This window comes from Bos javanicus, chromosome 2, assembly GCF_032452875.1.
Source record: "Bos javanicus breed banteng chromosome 2, ARS-OSU_banteng_1.0, whole genome shotgun sequence".
Classification (NCBI taxonomy): Eukaryota; Metazoa; Chordata; class Mammalia; order Artiodactyla; family Bovidae; genus Bos; species Bos javanicus.
This window is the reverse complement of record NC_083869.1, coordinates 27580265-27601914: the sequence shown is the minus strand read 5'-3', so window position 1 is coordinate 27601914 and position 21650 is coordinate 27580265. Positions and strand designations below refer to the sequence as shown.

At 38.4% G+C, this 21650-nt stretch overlaps 1 protein-coding gene across 3 annotated transcripts in view; it reads left to right on the top strand.

The window, feature by feature from the left end:
• The window catches only part of CERS6 (ceramide synthase 6), a 356538-nt gene that overhangs the window by 186601 nt on the left and 148287 nt on the right, over nucleotides 1-21650 (top strand). For all 3 annotated transcript variants that reach the window (XM_061436080.1, XM_061436093.1, XM_061436090.1), the window contains exon 4: nucleotides 19983-20040. In XM_061436080.1, the coding sequence (XP_061292064.1) occupies nucleotides 19983-20040 (58 nt within the window). The remainder of the gene's footprint in view (nucleotides 1-19982; nucleotides 20041-21650) is intronic.

The following is a 21650-nucleotide window of genomic DNA, read 5'->3' as shown; positions in this document are numbered from 1 at the left end:
ACGAGACAGCAAAAGTGACGCTGATGTATGGAACAGTCTTATGGACTCTGTGGGAGAGGGAGAGGGTGGGAAGATTTGGGAGAATGGCATTGAAACATGTAAAATATCATGTATTAAACGAGATGCCAGTCCAGGTTCAATGCACGATACTGGATGCTTGGGGCTGGTGCACTGGGACGACCCAGAGGGATGGTATGGGGAGGGAGGAGGGAGGAGGGTTCAGGATGGGGAGCACATGTATACCTGTGATGGATTCATTTTGATATTTGGCAAAACTAATACAATTATGTAAAGTTTAAAAATAAAATAAAATTAAAATTAAAAATATATATATATACCTTTACTAATCTTTTTATTCAATATTTGAAAAGGAAAGGAAATATAAGAATATATACTTCATTCGAATAGATGTTTGATAACATCTTAAGGCAAGAATCCCTTAACCCCAACTCTTTCAGAAAAGGACCAGAACAGGCCCTGCCTCCTTCCGCTCCCTTCCCCATCAGCTGTTCCTCCATTATTCCACTAACACGGGCCAGGGACCCCCAGGCCCTTTCCCATTGCTTTGGAGCCACTGATCTCCTGATCATTCTCCTGCTCTACATTCCTACAAAAGTCTTCAGGGGATTTGGACACTGGGTCCGGTGGAACTTTTCTTGGGTTTTCTGTCTGGTCCCCCACTGCATCTCTACCCTACCCCTCTCTCACCTCAGCTCACAGAGAGAAGGGACAGATGTAACACCATCTCCATTTTAATAAGATTCCAGGTCTGATGTGGAAGAACTGAGATCTCCAGGCATTTTCCCCCAGAGACACTAGGGCAGGATGACCCTGAGATAAAAGCTACTGTTTGGATATTGTCCCAAGCTGAAAGTGCAGACAGAGGATGTGAATGATGGCCTCAAATAGTAAGGCTTTCTTAGATTTGCAGCCATAGCCCGTCAAGAAACAGCCTGTTAGATTGTCAGCTTCTTAAGGGAAGGATTATGACTTACTCATATTTAGATCCTTGCATGTCTAGGCATTAAGTAATTGCTCAATTTATCCTCCTTAATGAATGGCAGTCTGTTTGTGAGCATAATTACATGTAGAATTTCTTTGATTTGACTTCTCTCCATTTTTGGTTGCTGCACATTTTCTGAGAATTGATCAAGAGTTCATTAGGTCATTAGAAAATGAGGATGAAATTTTACCCATGAAAATTCCATGCCTTGGGAAAGCAGAGAGTTCCATTCCAGCTTATTTATGTAGTTTGGAGAGTAAGGGTTAAAAATAAAACATCCCACCCATTTCATCCACATATGAAACCAAAAGTTGTGAACTCGTGAGCCCAGGTTGGATCCAGCCTTCAAGATGTATTTTGTTTGGCCTTTTTAGTGTTTTAGTTTTCAGTCAAGTTAATTGCCGGCATTTATTTAAAAATCAGATTTCATATAAAATACATAAAATATCAGACTGCCAGCTTTCTCTGAAAAATGGGAGAATTCTGGCCACAGTTCATTTTGGATTTTTCTTGACATTTGACTGACCCTTATTTCAGTGGGTATTGAGATTGCCACAGCCCTGAGCACCTCCTGTTCCGCTGCCAGCATGGAGACTGAGTGCCAGTGGCTGTTCCCCCAGCTCCCAGAGCTCAGCCTAACCATCTCCTTGTTTGTCTGACTGGCGTGGTGCCCAAAGAATTTAAGTTTGCAGTCCCTCATTTAGAGGCAGTGTGTTTACAGGTTTTAAATGATGACCTTGAAGTTCAGATATTTAATTTTGTGGCTATAAAATATCTCAATGCACAGGAGTTTAAAAAAACCCATGAATAAACAAAAACTCATTCTCTTCATCTGTACCTCTTTGGTGATCAATTTCTCCACGTATCATATCTTATTTATAACACCACATTGCCATGGAAATTCACTGCTATACTTTTCACTTTCCAGCTCTACTAAATTTTGCTCTTAACATTTTCAGAACTGCGTGTACAATGTACAGATTTAGTGTAGCAGCAATCTCAAGTGGTTTTGTAACATTAAATATTAAATAACTTTAAAACTACAAACAAGGGGAAAATAAGAAGTCAGCCAAATTCTAACACATAAATTTAATAAAGAAGCAACAGAGAGTCCCTCATTTACATGACCTATTGCTTAACCACTTTAGTGGAAGGAAGGCTTCCTCTACCCTTGTATCTTTTTCAGATCTCATACAAAATGTCTTTCCTTAAAGCCCTGTTATAATTTAGTGGTGTGTCTAGCCATTGGCGGAGGCCCATACAGTTAACCATAAGACTTAATTCAGGAATCATTTATGGGCTATATGTCATATACATGCTATATAAAAATAATAAAGATAAGAGTTATTAAACATTTGCCACATATTGGAATGCTATTCTGTGTACTTTACAAGTATCATCTCATTTAATCCTCACTCAAACCCTTTGAAGTAGATGTTATTATCTTCATTTTATAGACCAGATGATAGAAACACAGGGAGCGCCTATGCTCACTCACAAAGACTGAAATGAAAGCCATGGATCCAGTATTCCAGCCCAGGGAGAATGCATCCTCCCTAAAGTGAGTCTTGGGCAGAATTAAGGCACGGCTCTTTCACTTGGAAATGAAAATTCAACTGATTGTTGGTCTCTTAAAGCATTGTTGTTATTCAGTCGCTAAGTCCTGTCCCACCTTTGCAATCCCATGGACTGCAGTGTGCCAGGATTTCCTGCCCTTCTCTATTTTTGCTCAAATTCCTGTCCTTTGAGTCAATGATTCTATCCAACCACCTCATCCTCTGTCGCCCCCTTCTATTGCCCTTAATCATTCCCAGCATCAGTTATCTGCTTAAAAGATAACTATAATAAATATTAATATTAGAACAGTATATTATGGGAACAAACACTTCTGCTTTGGGGAAGTGGATGGAGACCAGGGAAAATTTCTTTTTGATGCAATTGTAAATGGGATTATTTTCCTAATTTCTCTTGCTGATAGTTTGTAAATGTACAGAAATGGCATAGATTTCTGTACCTTGATTTTGTATCCTGTGATTCATTTATTAGTTCTGACAGTTTTTTGGTAGCATGATGCTGCTTTAAAGTGGGCAGCTCATTGTCTTCCAGTGCTCATAGTGAATGGAGTGTTCTGGTTATTTAAAAGATGAGGTACTACTGTATGAATATAGCTGGCATGTGGGCAACTCATTACTTTTTCAGTCAGCATACAAGTCACATGGCGACTAGTCAGCCAAGAATTTCATTGTGTGTTTTGTAACTAGGCTCAATTTCATGAAATGGCTTATTTTCTTATACAGGAGTACAAGTTTACTGACTTTTTTGGAAAGCTCCTTGTGACTGCAAATTGTTTGTCTGCTCTTATTTTTCTTTCCCTAATAGAGGATGGAGAGAGAACATCATCCTCTCCCACATAGAAGATACTAGGTCAGAGGTCTACATACCTGTATTTGTTTCCAATTAAAGATCCTTGATATTCTTGGATTTAACTTTTATATGTACATGCATATACATACACATAGATATGTGTGTTTATACACATACATATACTATATATTTATTGATACATATATCTATGTTTATACATACATATACACGTGTGTGTGCGTGTTCTCAGTCATGTCTGACTCTTTGTGACCCCATAGACTGTAGCCCGCTAGGCTCCTCTGTCCATGGGATTCTCTAGGCATGGAATACTGGGGCGGGTTGCCATTTCCTTCTCCAGGGGATCTTCTCTACCCAGAGATCAAACCCACGTCTCCTGCATTTGCAAGCAGGTTCTTTACCATTGTGCCACCTGAGAAGTCCATACACATACACACACATAAATAAACATCTACATAAGCAAATCTGTACTCTTCACAGACAACTTAAAAGTCCAAGAAGAGAATTTGGTGGTAAATGGGCTGAAGGAGCTGGAGGATGAGAAGTGGTATGGGTGTGGGTGGAAAAAATATTTCAAAAAATGAACGAACACCAGGAGGTGAAATATGATGTATGAATGCATGGTGAGACTGGCATGTCAGGGCTAGTAAATTAAGAATGAGCCTACATAGCATCCTAGGGTCCACCCCTGAGCATATTTCTCTGTGTTTTAATCTTTTCTTTCATTTCTCATTAAATTCTAACAATACTGAAAATTACATATTTTCATCCCCATTTTTCAGATGAGGAAATTAAAGAAACTTTATACTAGAATTGTAGGCAGGATTTAAGGGTAGGAGAGGATCTTTATGCCAGGCCCTGTGAATGGCCTGTTGCTCTGTCTCTCCTCCAGTTATGAGATGTGCTATACAGCCTATGACAGAAAGTTGATACCAAACAGGGCAGTAGAGAGGTACAAATGAATTTCTTCTTAAATGCAAAAGTATGTACATTTTTCAAATTGGAGTACCATTTATTCCCATTTCTTTCTTTCCTGTGCAATCACAGCATCTGAACAAATGACTCTTTTTTGTCTTCAGTCTGCTTTCAGATAAGAAAAAAGAAAGTACATAGAGACTATGAAAGCACTTGATGTTCAAGGGACACATAACATTAGCTTGACGTTAGGTGGTAATAAATATTTGGCTGCTTTTGCCTTAACCACACACTTAAGAATTGTGACATTTGCAAGTACATGTTCCAAAGTCTTATTGACTGATTTTATTTTTGGCAACAGGAGAATAATCTTGATTTTATCCTTCCTTTATGCTTATCCTGAACAAATGTTTGTTGGAAAATGCTCATTTACCTTTTTCTGATTTCTACAAGTTGTGGCCTTTCAAACTTGAGTATAAATGAATGGACTTGAAGCTCACAATTATACGTTTAGTCCATATTCAGGGGAATTCGAGGCGTAAGGAGAAATGTTTCATAGACACAGTGACCTAACAGAATGTCATTTGTGGATGTTGATTTTTGGCAGTTGTATTTTGAGTAGATTGTAGGAGCCTGGGACTGGTGTTGGAAAGACTCATGGGAGGGGCCAAAGGCCAGAGATGCTGAGTTCAACCTTGCTGGGCATTTGACAAGAGAAATCAACCTGGAAAGAAAGAATGGACCCCAATAGAGAACTGAAGAGAGAATCAGTAAAATTTGACTGCTGTTAGAACTTACAAAAAAAGCATTAAAAAAACCCAATAGCCAAATCAAAGTAGTTAAATCTAAGAAATGGATCACAGTAGATTTAGAAGTCAGTATAAAATGTAGACAATACCTGAAACTTTTCCAATAGTAATTTTAGCCCTCATAGCATGACTATAAATGACAGGAAAAGAGAAAAACTAGTTATGATGCTTAGAAAATGATGCTTGGACTGATGGTATATAATGAAAAAGCCATTCATAGTTCCCAGGTGTGAGAAAAGGAAACGACATAATAATTTACTGTAATATGTTTTACTGAACATAATTCTTATTCACAGTATCTTTTTTTTATAATGAAGTATTCTTAAATACAGAGACTAATATAACAGAGACCCTCTGAGCTCTCTCCAGTCTTGTTTTAAAGGATTAAAATATTACAGAAGCAGCTGAAGCTCTCTATAGACCCCTTCTATGTTCTGTTCTACCCTCCAGTCAATCTCTATCCTCAATTTGGTGTTTATATTTCCTTCTTTATTTTTATGCTACATATATGTGTATATATGTATATGAGTATGTATATTCATGAAATATATAACATTATTTTGCATGTTACAGAAGTGCCTAACCTGTTTTTTGAATCAATGATTTAATGAAAACAGTTCCGGCTCAGATTAAGTTCACACTGACCCTGAGAATGAAGTCAATAGGTTTGACTTACCTCCAACCTCAGTGACTGCATTGATAAGTCTGTTGCTTCTCAAACAGAGAAACAGCTGCTGCTGCTGCTGCTGCTGCTGCTAAGTCGCTTCAGTCGTGTCTGACTCTGTGCGACCCCATAGACGGCAGCCCACCACACTCCGCCGTTCCTGGAATTCTCAAGGCAAGAACACTGGAGTGGGTTGCCATTTCCTTCTCCAGTGCATGAAAGTGAAAGCTGAGCCTTCAGCAAATGAGGAAAACTACTTGGAGTCACAGAGTTACTTATTGATGGACATAGAAATAATTTCAGGAGATGTTTGCTTTGAGGCGAAACTCAGGTCTGCATAATTGGTCTATAGGCTGAGTCATATCTTTTCTCCTAGCTAGACTATTTCTTTGGATTCCTAAACTGATTAAAGTTTGAACGCTATCTTGGAAATTTAGATTGTATATCAGAGTTTCCAAGAAAAGAATCTTTAATCTCATCTTTGTTTCATTATTTAAATTTATGGAATTTTTCAAGCTAAAGTCAATTTACTTTCTTCCTAGCTGATGATCATCTCTGTTGTCTTCAATTAATAAAATTAGTGTCCCAGTAACAATTTGAAATGGAGAAAACGGACTTAAAAATTGTTACCTCTTTTTAAAAATGTCTTCAGATAAAACATATCAATTGTTTAACTAAGACTTCAGATCTATCTCCACTTCAAAATGCTGCATTCTAAAACTAATCTTTGCGTGCTAAGTCACTTCAGTCGTGTCTGACTCATTGTGACCCTATGAATTGTAGCCCGCCAGGCTCCTCTGTCCCTAGGATTTTCCAGGCAAGAATACTGGAGTGAGTTGCCATTTCCTGCTCCAGGGGATCTTCCCAACTCAGGAGTCGAACCCATGTCTAATCTTTGAGGGGAGGTATTTTGGCTAAAAACCTGTGGAACAAGAAAGAAATATGTGTCTGCATCATTAACATGATTCAGTGATGTCTGATGGCTTTGTTAGACTTACTGAATGCAAAATATAATTGAAGGACCTGATTTTGTTCTACAAACCAAAAATCCAGCCAACCCACCAACCACCCAGCTGAACAGAAGTCTGGCACCTGTGGCTCTGTAAAAACTAAAATAAAATAATTTGTGAAATTTGATGTCTATGCACTAATGGACATTACATGCTTCCTCAGAGAATTGGCAGTGTATCAGGTGTCCACTGAGTATTTTCTGAACTCAGGGTGTCATTATCTGTTTCTAGTCTAGACCTTAAGGCTACAGGGCTTTAAGATGTAGACAAAGGAGACCTGGTGTGAAAAATGAGGAGCCCTGTTTTCTTTTTACCCAGTAATCTGGGAACATAGGGAAGTTATACATTTCTCTGAACCTGATGTTTTCATTGGTAGAACAAGGGTGTGGATGGACGCCCTGGGATCACTACCTTGCTGGTGAAAAAACAAGGCTATTTGATAGAGCAAGGCTGTTAAGAAAAGCTTGTGTTCACATGAAAAAGTGCTCAACATCACTCATTATCAGAGAAATGCAAATCACAACCACAATAAGGTACCATCTCACGCCAGTCAGAATGGCTGCCATCAAAAAGTCTACAAACAATAAATGCTGGAGAGGGTGCAGAGAAAAGGGAACCCTCTTACTCTGTTGGTGGGAATGCAAACTAGTACAGCTACTGTTGAGAACACTTTGGAGATTTCATAAAAAACTGGAAATAGAACTGCCATATGACCCAGCAATCCCACTGCTGGGCATACACACTGAGGAAACCAGAATGGAAAGAGACACGTGTACCCCAATGTTCATCACAGCACTGTTTACAATAGCCAGGACATGGAAGCAACCTAGATGTCCATCAGCAGATGAATGGATAAGAAAGCTGTGGTACATATACACATGGAGTATTACTCAGCCATTAAAAAGAATGCATTTGAATCAGTTCTAATGAGGTGGATGAAACTGGAGCCTATTATACAGAGTGAAGTCAGTCAGAAAGAAAAACACTAATACAGTATATTAATGCATATATATGGAGTTTAGAAAGATGGTAACAATGACCCTATATGTGAGACAGCAAAAGAGACACGGATATAAAGAATAGACTTTTGGACTCTGTGGGAGAGGGCAAGGGTGGAATGATTTGAGAGAATAGCATTGAAACATGTATATTACCATATGTGAAATAGATCTCCAGTCCAGGTTTGATGCATGAGACAGGGCGCTCAGGGCTGGTGCACTGGGACAACCCTGAGGGATGGGATGGGAGGTGGTGGGGGATGCAGGATGGGGGATACATGCATACCCAAGGCTGATTTGTGTCAAAGTATGGCAAAAACCACTACAATATTGTAAAGTTATTAGCCTCCAATTAAAAAAAATAATTAATTAAAAATAATAAAAAAGAAAAACTTGTGTTCAAACATAAAAATTGGGAGATGGATAGCTTTGATTTATGTACACAGAAATATACCAATGTTGCATTCAAACACCTGTAAGACCAAATCTTTGTCCTCAGTAAGCTGTTGTCCTTCTAGGGTAAGCATCACACATTCATGACACCGACTCTTAACCAGGACTCTCGCCAAGTCATTTCACTTCGAGTGTATGCTTAACATTTGTGGAGAAAGGAAGAGAAGACAACAGAGAGTTTTATTTGCCCTCCTGCCTTAGCATCAAAAAGGAGCTTGAAAGTGGAGGCCGTAGCTGTCAGAGTACTTCCACTAATTTTGCTTAATATGTTTGGAGAAAAAGCTATAGAGTAATGTATTTTGCAATAAAAAATATAACTTCTATATTAACTTTTATGTTAAAATAAAGAGGCAGTATGTAGTAGAAAGGAGTGTGGTCCCTGGAATCAGATTGCTTGGGTTTGAATCCCCAAATTCATTACTTGCTAACTGTGGTTTTAGGCAAGTGACCTAAATTATGTCTCCATGTCTGTAGGATCGGAATGATAGTAGCGTCTACCCCACAGGGTTCTCATAAGATGAGAATAAGTTAGTACATACAAAAGTGTATGATGGTCAGGCTTTAAGTGTGTGCTCAAGGAATGCAGCTACTGCTAACTTATGAAAATACTTAGTTGATCCTCAAAGAACGCCTAGTAAATAGAAGTACTGTTCACTTCATGAACAGTATCATCACAAAGATGATGACTAAGATGGCTGTTAAGTTTGAAGCCACAGTTAACTTCACTTCAAAACATTGTGGAAGTGAATGTATCTGATACACAGAAACCCTTTAGAAGGGTGTTTTTAAGTCCTGATGTACTTGACTGGAGAAATGATGAAATATGAGTATACCATGTTTATAACTGTAGCTTTGTTCGTTCCTTATGAAAGTCATAAGCTTTGAGGTTTTCAGTAGAAAAACAGAAATTTAATCTTCTTTGTGGGGCTTCCTGGTGGCTCAGACAATAAAGAGTCTGCCTGCAACGCGGGAGACCCAGGTTTGATCCTTGGGAGGTGAAAAGATAGATTTATGTAAAGTACAGTTGGCTTTCTGTGTCTGTGGGTTCCATTTCCACAAATTTCAACCAACCAGGGATTGAAAATATTTGGGAAAAATAAGTCCAGAAAGTTTCAAAATGCAAAATTTGAATTTGCCACATACTAGTAGCTATTTATATAATATTTACATTGTATTAGGTATTCTAGAAATGATTCAAAGTGTACAGGAGAATGTGTATAGTTTGTAGGCAAACACTATACCATTTTATATAAGGGGCTTTAGCATCCTTGGATTTTGATATTTGACACTGTTATTTGGTATCAATTCCCCATGGATACCAATGGACAACTGTATCAGTATACAAAGTCTTTACTAATTAATTTCAGAATATTTTTTCATTTATCAAACTCCATAGTTTCACTATGAAGAAGTTGAAGCAGTGATAGATTTTCTTTTCTTGGGCTCCAAAATCACTGAGGATAGTGACTGCAGCCATGAAATTAAAAGACACTTGCTCCTTGGAAAGAAAACCTACGACAAACCTAAATAGCATATTAAAAAGCAGAGACATCTCTGTGCTGGCAAAGGTCCATATAGTCAAAGCTATGGTTTTTCCAGTAGTCATGTATGGATATGAGAGTTGGTCCATAAAGAAGGCTGTGCTCAAGAACTGATGCGTTGGAACTGTGGTGCTGGAGAAGACTCTTGAGAGTCCCTTGGACTGCAAGCAGATCAAACCAGCCAATCCTAAAGGAAATCCATCCTGAATATTCATTGGAAGGACTGATACTGAAACTGAAGCTCTAATACTTTGGTCACCTGATGCAAAGAACTGACTCATTGGAAAAGACCCTAATACTGGGAAGGATTGAAAGCAAAAGAAGAAGTGGGTAGCAGAGGATGAGATGGTTAGATAGCACCACCAACTCAATGGACATGAATTTGAGCAAACTGAGCGATAGTGGAGGACAAAGGAGCCTGGTGTGCTGCAGTCCTTGGGATCACAAAGAGGCAGACATGACTTAGCAATCGAACAACAATAGTAGTTTCACTTCATTTGTAATAATTTGCAAGATATATGAAGTTTATATTAAATTTCATTTAAAAAAGATGTAAGCCCTACTTCACTTTTATTCATATATTTGGTAAGCAATGTGTTTTTTTTAACCTTAAATGATGGAACAGTGAAAATGTGAAATATCTCAAATTGATAAATTCAGTCAGAATCAAAGGAACTACATGCTAATATGTGTTCTAAGAAGGCATCCTAGTTTTGCATTCAGTAACAGTATTTTTAAATTATTATTTAGACCATTCCAGAGTCGACCTTCTTTAATTCCAAATTTCTGCTATATTGGTCATGTAAAAAAACTGCATTACAAGCATTTGGCATGTCTTTCCCCTTTCTTACTCATATTTTGCACAGTTTCTGGAAATAGTTGGTAAAATTATTTGATTAAAGACTATTTTGGTTAAAATAAACCTATAAGTAGAGAAGTTAAAGGGAGTGCTGATACCATTAATAAAAATTCAGATGTCAATTTAGGAACTATTTCTCGCCAAACACTGCTGTCAGAAACACAAAAATAAATAATATTCAGTCATACCTACTTGGAGCTCACAAGCAAGTCAGAGGTTTGTGGCTGTAATCAAAGATGAGATAAGGAGGTAAGAAACACACCATTAGAGAATTATAATGCTTTCATTGTTGCAGTGCTCAGAAAAGGTGGCTTCATGGAATAGCTAGATTTGACATAAATCTCAAAGGAGGGATGGTGTTGCAGTACATAGACAAGATGAGTGGCTAAGACGGAGAAGGCTCCTGTGATATTACTGGTGACTTTAGTGAACAAGCTTAGTATTGTCTAAGTGCCCTGGTATTGAGAAGAATCCCCAGTGCAGCCCTTCCCTACTTCCAGTTTTGCAAGCAGCCAGTTTCTAGTCATCAGGACAGAGACTGTTCTCATCATGTGGTGTCTATGAATGGCCCCTTGGTTGGAAATACCATTTCAGCCGAATGCATTGTCTTCAGTTTTCAGGTGTGTAACGTCAAGAAGAGGCAGCAGAGCCTAATAGTTAAGAGCTGGGATGTTGAAATCATGCGCCTGGTTTGCAGTGCTGGTGTTCTCCCTTACTGGCTGTGTGACCTTTGAGAAGTCAGTGAACCTCTCTGGGCTTGTTTCCTCATTTGAAGGAAAATTAGGGATGATGTTAATAGTACCTACTTTGTTGTGTGGAATAGTTTTCACTGAACGACTTTCTGCTTGTAAAGGGCTCAGAACAGCCGTTAGCCCAGAGCAAGTACTCCAGAAATGTTGTAAAGAAACTGGCCCCACGGGCTGTCCTCCTTTCTGGGGTTGATGTGCTGAGTTGAGCTCAGGGAGCTGCTTCTGGATGTCTCTCCCTGCATCTGCCTCCTCTATCACTTAGGACCCCTGTGCCATGTGAGTGACACCTGGCAATAAAACGCAAGACCTCAACACTCTGATTCTCTGCTTTTATGGCACATTTTATTAGTCTTATTTTGACAAAGAACCCTTTCAGCCTTATTGTGTAAGGACAATAAAACAGATTCTGTGGGTGGTAGTTTTTACTAGCTTTCCATTCTCATTTTCAGGCTTGATGGCTATAAAAGGTTTCCATGTCCGAACACGTGTAGTGTGGAACACATCTAGGCAGAGAAATGCATGCTAATTCTGTGGAATTTGAGAGGAGGCTTTCGAGTCAGCGTTGCACTAGGTTTGTGTCCTGGTTTGGCCACTTAGCAACAGTCTGGAATTGGGCAAGCTAATCCTGAGGCCTCTCGGTCCAATAGAGGTTCCTCCCTTGCAGAGTTGCTTTCTCATCTGGAATCTTTCTGGGATTCTCTGGTGATTCTGAGCATCCTCCAAACCACAGCTTAGGATCCAGCCAGCCCCTGGTTCTGACGACAGGCTCCACAGTGAGGTGGTTATCCTCAACCCTGTTGTCTGTGTCCTTTTGAGTTTATGCTTTCCTTAACAAAATTCCTCTTCTGCCTGTTTAGTGCTGCATTCATAAAGGCACATAGGAAGATTCATGCACCCATCAGACCCATCACCCGTCACCCAATTCAATGCACCCAAAACATTGCCATCTTTAACCAGACATCCTCTAAGTTTTTAAAGAAACATTCTTTTAACTATATTTCTCTTACCATGACCACAGTCTCTTGAAATTTCTCTTTAAGAATAAATTTAATGCTTCCCTTCTCCAGTCCCTTCTTCCAGTAATATAATCTGAGAATTCATCCTTTGATTATTGTTTTTAAATATTTTGTACTAAATTGCCCCTTAAGAACAGTAGCATTTATTGGGCATTCAGTTCAGTTCAATTCAGTCACTCAGTCGTATCCGACTGTTTGTGACCCCATGAACCGCAGCACGCCAGGCCTCCCTGTCCATCACCAACTCTCAGAGTTCACCCAAACCCATGTCCACTGTGTCAGTGATGCCATCCAACCATCTCATCCTCTGTCGTCCCCTTCTCCTCCTGCTCTCAATCTTTCCCAGCATCAGGGTCTTCAAATGAGTCAGCTCTTCACATCAGGTGGCCAAAGTATTGGAGTTTCAGCTTCAACATCAGTCCCTCCAGGACTGATCTCCTTTAGGATGGACTGATTGGATCTCCTTGCAGTCCAAGGGACTCTTAAGAGTCTTCTCCAACACCACAGTTCAAAAGCATCAATTCTTTGGCTCTCAGCTTTCTATATAGTCCAACTCTCACATCCATACATGACTACTGGAAAAACCATAGCCTTGACTAGACAGACCTTTGTTGGCAAAGTAATGTCTCTGCTTTTTAATATGCTGTCTAGGCTGGTCATAACTTTCCTTCCAAGGAGCAAGCATCTTTTAATTTCATGGCTGCAATCACCATCTGCAGTGATTTTGGAGCCCAGAAAAATAGTCAGCCATTGTTTCCACTGTTTCCCCATCTATTTCCCATGAAGTGATGGGACCGGATGCCATGATCTTAGTTTTCTGAATGTTGAGCTTTAAGCCAACTTTTTCACTCTCCACTTTCACTTTCATCAAGAGGCTCTTTAGTTGTTCTTCACTTTCTGCCATAAGGGTGGTGTCATCTGCATATCTGAGATTATTGATATTTCTCCCAGCGATCTTGATTCCAGCTTATGCTTCCTCCAGCCCAGCGTTTCTCATTATGTACTCTTCATATAAGTTAAATAAGCAGGGTGACAATATACAGCCTTGACATACTCCTTTTTCTATTTGTTCCATGTCCAGTTCTAACTGTTGCTTCCTGACCTGCATACAGGTTTCTCAAGAGGCAGGTCAGGTGGTCTGGTATTCCCATCTCTTTCAGAATTTTCCAGTTTATTGGGCATTATTTGCCCAAATTTCCCCAATGAAATTTACAGCAATTATTTATGTTGTTAACAATACTGCTTTTATTTTAAAATCATACTTTTTGAATTCTTAACTTTTGTATCTCCGTGGGTTGGAAGTGACCAAAGTAATTTGTTTAGTAATGGTTAAAGAGTAATGTATTTTCAGAGCTTTTGATTATCTGAGAATGTTTTATGTATTTTTTTTTTTTAACAAATGAAAGCAGTTTGGCTGGCAGTAGCTTTCTTTGATGGAATGTTCTGTCTTTTCTATAAATTTAGTGATGCAAAGGAGAAGTTAAGACTGCTGGATATTTGTTCCTTTGATGGTGACATATTTTCAATTGATTTGTATGTTGACTTTTTTTGTTTTTGCGCATGGATATTGAAGGATTTTTTTTTTAACCCAAGGATTCAAAATTTGTCAGGATGTGGCTTTGAATTGATATTGTTCAGAATACAATGTTGACCTTATTCTTTTCAGTCAGTTTTTTTTTTTCAGTTGTATCTTTGGCTATTCCTTCTGTTTAAATCCTTCAGTTGAGTTTTCTCAGAAGCAGCTATAATTAGACTTGATTTTTCTGATTCTCTGGATCTTAGGTCTTCTTCCATCCATTGGTTTTTTCTCCAGCCCTATGGAGATGCGTTATCTTCTACATCAATGATTTTTAGCAAGATATGTGTATATTTTTTCTTCCCTTCCCCCTCATGTGAATAATATTCCTTCACTTCATTTTTAGAATCCTTATATTGCTTTTCTGTTTCACTTATAATCTCTTTTTATCTTACCCAGTAGTCTTTTACTAATTTGTGGCTTTCTTCTTCTGGTTTTAGGAGACATATCTAACAACACCAAATGCTTTTCTAAAAATGACATCTGATTCCTCCAGGGAGTTAACTTTAGGAGATGGTTCTTTCTTTGGATCCTTAGCATGCTCTTTTCTTTCCGTATTTATTCAATACTTCCTAGTAGACCTGTATTGACATTTAGATTTTTTTCATTCCCGAATTTGGAAATATTCATCTAGACCTGCTCACAGAGAAGATGTATAGATTGACTTTTACCCCACTCTCTGTTCTCTTTTTTGCTAGTAAAAGTCCTCTTTTAGATCTCTGACCTTGTAGCAAGTTGATGACTATAGGCCTTGGTCTACTTTCAGTGAACCAGAAGAATTTCACATAGAGCAGCTATCTCTATATCTTGTTCTCTGTCAGTTAAATGGGTTGTAAGAACTCGAACCTCCAGAATGCAATACCACCATGAATCATTTTGCCTCTAAGTCACCTTCTGTGTAACTGGAACTCCCAGGGTGCTAAATGCTTCCTTTTTTCTTACTCATCTTTTGATCAGTCATGAATTGACAAGGTGGGGGGATTCTCTTCCTACCTCAAAAGTTTCATTCATGACAGAGGGCTGTCTAGGTTTCTGATGGATGCAGATTTTTGCATTTCTGTACAAGATGGCAGAAAGTGGAGACAGGAAGATATACTCAGATTTTCCTACTTCCTTTAAGACCAATAGCTTGTTTCTTGTTGCCTCTAATTACATTTTTATTTCTAATTTTATTCTTATTCTTTTTTTTTCTTCTGTAAATTCTCTGATTCTTGTAATAGGTACAAGGTCATTTTTTCTTTTTTGTGGTTGCATGCACCTTTATTTACCTTTCTTTTTAATAGATATTTTAGTGGGAGGCTGAGAGGGGTTGTGTCAATGGCTGGTAGTTAGGCACCATTTAAAACTGTAACCTACATGAAACTACAAAAATAAAACAAAGGATTTCCTGAATATGGAAAAATCCTTGAAAATATTGCTTCTGTAGATATTTGGTGGAAATAAACTCTGCCTTATAGATATTCATCACAAATTGTTATTCAAATGATGGAGGCATTCATGTTCCTATAATACAACCTATGTCTTATGAAAGCTGGGTCATTTTATGAAAGAAAATGTAGTTACATGAATGATTATAGGAGTTCCAATGACTTTCATAAAGTTTTGTTGTTATCTGTAAAAACTGCCTGATCTACGTATCTTATACAGTTAATGGGGTTCTCACGGCAAGTATACTGGGGGTTTGCTGTTCCTTCCTCCAGCGGATCATGTTTTGTCAGAACTCTCCACTATGATTCATCCATCTTGGGTGCCCTGCATGGCATGGCTCATAGCTTCATTGAGTTATGCAAGTCCCTTTGACATGACAAGGCAGTGAAGGGGAGGTGAAGAGGGCAAAGGAGAAGAGGGCAACAGAGGAGGAGATGATAGAATGACATCACTGATGCGAAGGACATGAACTTGGGCAAACTCCAGGGGATGGTGAGGGACAGGAAAGCTTGGCATGCTGCAGCCCATTGGGTCACAAAGAGTTGGGCAGGACTTGATGACTGAACAACAAGTGTTCTAGAGCTGAAACAGTTGTTATAAATCATTTAGTCTAAGAGTTGTGAATTCACTTGTCTTCAGAGACCAAAAAGTGACTTGCAAATGCGTGAATTAGGCTGCTTTAATACAACCATGAGTCAGAGGAACTAGAGAGAAGTGGAAATTACTCTTTCCATCAAATTCTTAGGACATCAATATATCAAAACAGTGTAAATATCAAAAACAGTATAATATAAACCACTCTCCCATTATAGAGATGGAATTGAGGTCAAGAGATATCAGTAGGTTTGCCCAAAGTTAAGAGAATCTATGAATCTTGACCAGAACCAGCTATATAATTCTAGGAACCAATGAACAATAAAATATGGAGCTCCTTGTTCAACAATTATTAAGAATTTCAAGATAGTAACAGCAAAACATTAAACCTAGCATCATACTCTGTATAACTGCATGAGATACACACCCTTAGACCCATACCTGGTCTTCACTTCTGATTTAGAATTTATACATCCTAACAGAAAGAAACACACAGATACTCTCACCCGCAGCCACCAAAAAAATTGATAATGGAGATGGGGTTAAAATTAAGGCCTTGGCTTTGACACTGCAGTAAGTAAACTGACTTTGCTTAGAAGAGGGCTTTTGTAAGAAGTTTTAGAACCATTGCTTTTTGTTCCTGTCTGAATTCAGGTTTTATGGATTTTTAGTTGGTGATTTTCAATCCTAAAGTTCAAAACTCTTCTCTAAAGGTTACTTCTGACTTGAATTCCCGGATGTTTGAAGAGTCAGTCAGTCCAGGAATGAAACTCAGGGACATTTGTTTCTACCATTGAGTCTTACTCAGCTCTCTGAGCTCCCTACTATTGTTCTTTTCTTCTTACCTCAAAAGAGCTTTGTAACCTGAATTATCTCCTTAAATAACCTTTACAAAAAATCTTACTTGTTATGGTTTATCAGAAGGGAAGGGGAAAGGCATAAATTAGAATGGAATTAACATATACACACTACTATATATAAGATAGATAAACAACAAAGACCTACTGTATAGCACAGAGAAATCTACTCAATATGTTGTAATACCCTGTAAGGGAAATTAATCTGAAAAAAAAAAAATATATATATATATACCATACTGTAGACCATATATATACTATACTGTAGACCATATATCAAGTGGGCCTTAGAAAGCATCACTACAAACAAAGCTAGTGGAGGTGATGGAATTCCAGTTGAGCTATTTCAAATCCTGGAAGATGATGCTGTGAAAGTGCTGCACTCAATATGCCAGCAAAATTGGAAAACTCAGCAGTGGCCACAGGACTGGAAAAGGTCAGTTTTCAATCCAATCCCAAAGAAAGGCAAGGCCAAAGAATGCTCAAACTACTGCACAATTGCACTCATCTCACACACTAGCAAAGTAATGCTCAAAATTCTCCAAGCCAGGCTTCAGCAATACGTGTACCGTGAACTTCCTGATGTTCAAGCTGGTTTTAGAAAAGGCAAAGGAACCAGAGATCAAATTTCCAACATCCACTGGATCATGGAAAAAGCAAGAGAGTTCCAGAAAAACATCTATTTCTGCTTTATTGACTATGCCAAAGCCTTTGACTGTGTGGATCACAATAAATTGTGGAAAATTCTGAAAGAGATGGAATACCAGACCACCTGACCTGCCTCTTCAGAAACCTATATGCAGGACAGGAAGCAACAGTTAGAACTGGACATGGAACAACAGACTGGTTCTAAATAGGAAAAGGAGTATGTCAAGGCTGTATATTGTCACCCTGCTTATTTATCTTATATGCCTAGTACATCATGAGAAACGCTGGACTGGAAGAAGCACAAGCTGGAATCAAGATTGCCGGGAGAAATATCAATAACCTCAGATATGCAGATGACACCACCCTTATGGCAGAAGGTGAAGAACAACTAAAAAGCCTCTAGATGAAAGTGAAAGAGGAGAGTGAAAAAGTTGGCTTAAAGCTCAACATTCAGAAAACAAAGATCATGGCATCTGGTCCCATCACTTCATGGGAAATAGATGGGGAAACAGTGGAAACAGTGTCAAACTTTATTTTTAGGCTCCAAAATCACTGCAGATGGTGATTGCAGCCATGAAATTAAAAGACACTTACTCCTTGGAAGGAAAGTTATGACCAATCTAGATAGCATGTTCAAAAGCAGAGACATTACTTTGCCAAAAAAGGTCCATCTAGTCGAGGCTATGGTTTTTCCAGTGGTCATGTATGTATGTGAGAGTTGGGACTGTGAAGAAAGCTGAGCGCTGAAGAATTGATGCTTTTGAACTGTGGTGTTGGAGAAGACTCTTGAGAGTCCCTTGGACTGCAAGGAGATCCAACCAGTCCATTCTAAAGGAGATCAGTCCTGGGTGTTCATTGGAAGGACTGATGCTGAGGCTGAAACTCCAATATTTTGGCCACCTCATGCAAAGAGTTGACTCATTGGAAAAGACCCTGATGCTGGGAGGGATTGGGGGCAGGAGGAGAAGGGGACGACAGAGGATGAGATGGCTGGATAGCATCACAGACTCGATGTACATGAGTTTGGGTGAACTCCAGGAGTTGGTGATGGACAGGGAGGTCTGCTGTGCTGTGATTCATGGGGTCACAAAGAGTTGGACACAACTGAGTGACTGAACTGAACTGAGACCATATATATAATTGTGGTCTACAGTCCATGGCAGTCGCAAAAGAGTCGGACATGATTTAGCTAGTAAACAACAAAAACAGTGTGTATATATAATGTATAACTAATGTATCACTGTGCTGTACACCTGAAATTGACATGACATTGTAAGTCAACTATACTTCAACTAAAAATAAATCAGACTCAAAGAAAAAATTCTTATTTGAAATTTTTACATGGCTTGGAAACACGGAAAGCAAATTTCCTTGTTGCAAAGTTAACTAGTCACTTTCTCCTTTGTGTTCATTTACAACTTGTAACCCAAGATACCATGAGCAGCATGATCTCAGGAATTCTGTTCTGTGACATCAACCAGTTTTTAAAGGCACAACTATTTATACTCAGAAAAATTAAAAAATGAGATTGGGAATTGACTACCAGGTTGAGGTTTTTTGCAGTAACAATATATTATATATATGCACACACACTATGTATATAAGTTATATAAAGTCTTGGTATTTATGTAAAGTCTTTAAAAGAGGTAAACGTTCAATTCATCTAACATTGAAAGAGAACTTAAAGATTTTCCCCATTAAAAAAAGTGACCATCTAACAGCTGGACAGAGTTTGGGATAGTATAAGTGAAAGTGAAAGTGAAGTCGCTCAGTCCTGTCCAACTCTTTGCGACCCCATGGACCCCAGGCTCCTCAGTCCATGGAATTTTCCAGGCAAGAGTACTGGAGTGGGTTGCCAATTCCTTCTCCAGGGGATCTTCCCAACCCAGGGATCAAACCTGGGTCTCGCGCACTGCAGGCAGACGCTTAACAGTTGTACATCAGATGGATGGTTTGGATTCCAAATAGGTTCCTTTAGTGATATCCAGAAAGATGCCAATAAAAATTTGTTAAAAGATGAAGGGGAAAAGTGTTACCTACTTTAAAAATACTAAAGTTTTTTCTTTTAAAAATGAACATCAGGTAAGTCATTTACTTAATCTCTGTATCAGGCAAAGAATTCCAAACTATCTTATATACCTTCATATTGTTCAAATCTATCCATTCATGAGCCATGAACTAGAGGAAATTCACATGCTGGAAGAAGAAAAGATGAGTGAATAGGCAAACATAATAACTGAACAAAAGAATAATTGTTACAAATATAATTATTAATATTTAAAATATTTCCTGTATGCCAGTCATGGTAAGTGTACATGTTTAGCCTGCACTGAAGTCACTAGTTGTGTTTAATCCCTGGTTGGGACAAAGGTGTGTGTGGGGGGGGTTCATTTAATGGAATTTTTTCACTCATGTATTTCAGAATATGCTATGAAATATTTAAACTGAGTATCATAGAATGCTTTTTAAACTTTCCACAGGTGGAAATTTTCATATGGCCTTTATATATTTACCTATGGAATCCGGTTCCTGAAAAAGGTAGGATCTGTCAAATTATTTTATATAATTCTCATGTAATTGTAAGTGTACATCTCATGCTTTCTGTTGTGACAGAAGTAGTATTTTAAACAGTCGTAAGACTTGCTAAGAGTTATTTGTGCATTTTCTTTGATTTATAAAAATATTGGTGATTTATTCTTTGTAGTAAATAACTTTTAGGCATATGTAGAAAATAGTTTCGAAAATAATTTGTTTTTCCAGTGATAGATATTGCTAAGCCCTCAGACCACTCTAGTTGGTTATCTGCGACCCATAGGCTTTAGGAACTTATAAAATTCATCTGAGGCTTGAAAAGAAGTTAGAGTTACCACATCACACAACTTAAAAAGGTCAGTTGTGGCATTGAGTATTATTACCATAGCCTTTGCCAGTAGAAATTAGAATTTAGTGTCTTGCAAAGTTACCAACAAGGTGACACCAACTGCCAGTGGAAAATTCCATTCCTTTCCTAGACTGTGCTTTGCTATTCTGCATAAAACAAGGCACCGTTACCTATGAAAACAATTCTTTGAGGCTGTCATAGTCTTTTTGTTCATTATTTCAATGCTTAATAGCACTAACAAGTTAGGCTGCTTAACTTCAAGTCTCACAGTCATACAATAGTGAGTTGGCAGAAGATGGAAACTTATTTTTTAAAAATATTTTATGGTGTTATCCTTTAAAGTGGTATCAGTGTTATCTTTATTTAGCACATTTTTATTTTCAAAGTGGGGCATTGTGCCAAGTGACATTCCTTACTTGTAAATTCTCATGTAAATATTTGTATGAAAATTATATATATTTTTTGAGTCTGAGTGGTAAGATATTGTCTGCCTGTGGCAAATTCTATTATAAATAATGGTTGTTTCCCAGTATCATAGTTTCCTAGAGGAAATATTCTTTTTGCTTGTTCTCTTATCCTTTAGCAACTGCACTTATTTTTCACTTAATAAGACTACATGGCCCAGCAGCCATCCGAATAGATTTAAAAGCATGAACTTCACTTTGTACGCTAAGTATGAAGACATTCTCAACTGGGGTAAATAAATGTGGTGGAAAGTGTTTATTTTGGAACCCTACTGTTCCAGTTTTTAAGTTTACTTATCTGGGGGGAAATGGAAAGAATTGGCTGTAGAGCTGTAGAGAGAAAAAATGGCTATAGAGCTTTTATACTTCCAACTTTACTACTTCGGAAGAGGAAATAACTTTGGATGGAATTTCAGCTGACCTGGGAGAGCTGGGCTTCATGGGAATATTGAGTTGCTAACTGAGGTCAAGGTTTGGAATTCATGTCAGGTTCTGTTGATGATGGTGAGCAAGGAGAGATGGTGAGAGCCAGGAGCGCTTTTTTGCCCTTTTCCTTAGATCTGCAGGATGTGGTCTCTTTTAAAAGCTCTCGTTCAGTAAGCCTGGCCATCTGTCATCAGAACAGGAGACACTTTGACACAGCTCTGCTTCATTCTGTCCCTACACAGACCAAGTGGAACCAAATGGAACGATAGTAGTTTTCATTCCCTAGTTCTCAGTGGCTCTGTAGAAGGCAGTAAGAGAGTTTCTCAATGGAATGTTTGCTTGAAAATTGTTGTTCCTTAAACTGTAACCATTTCAGC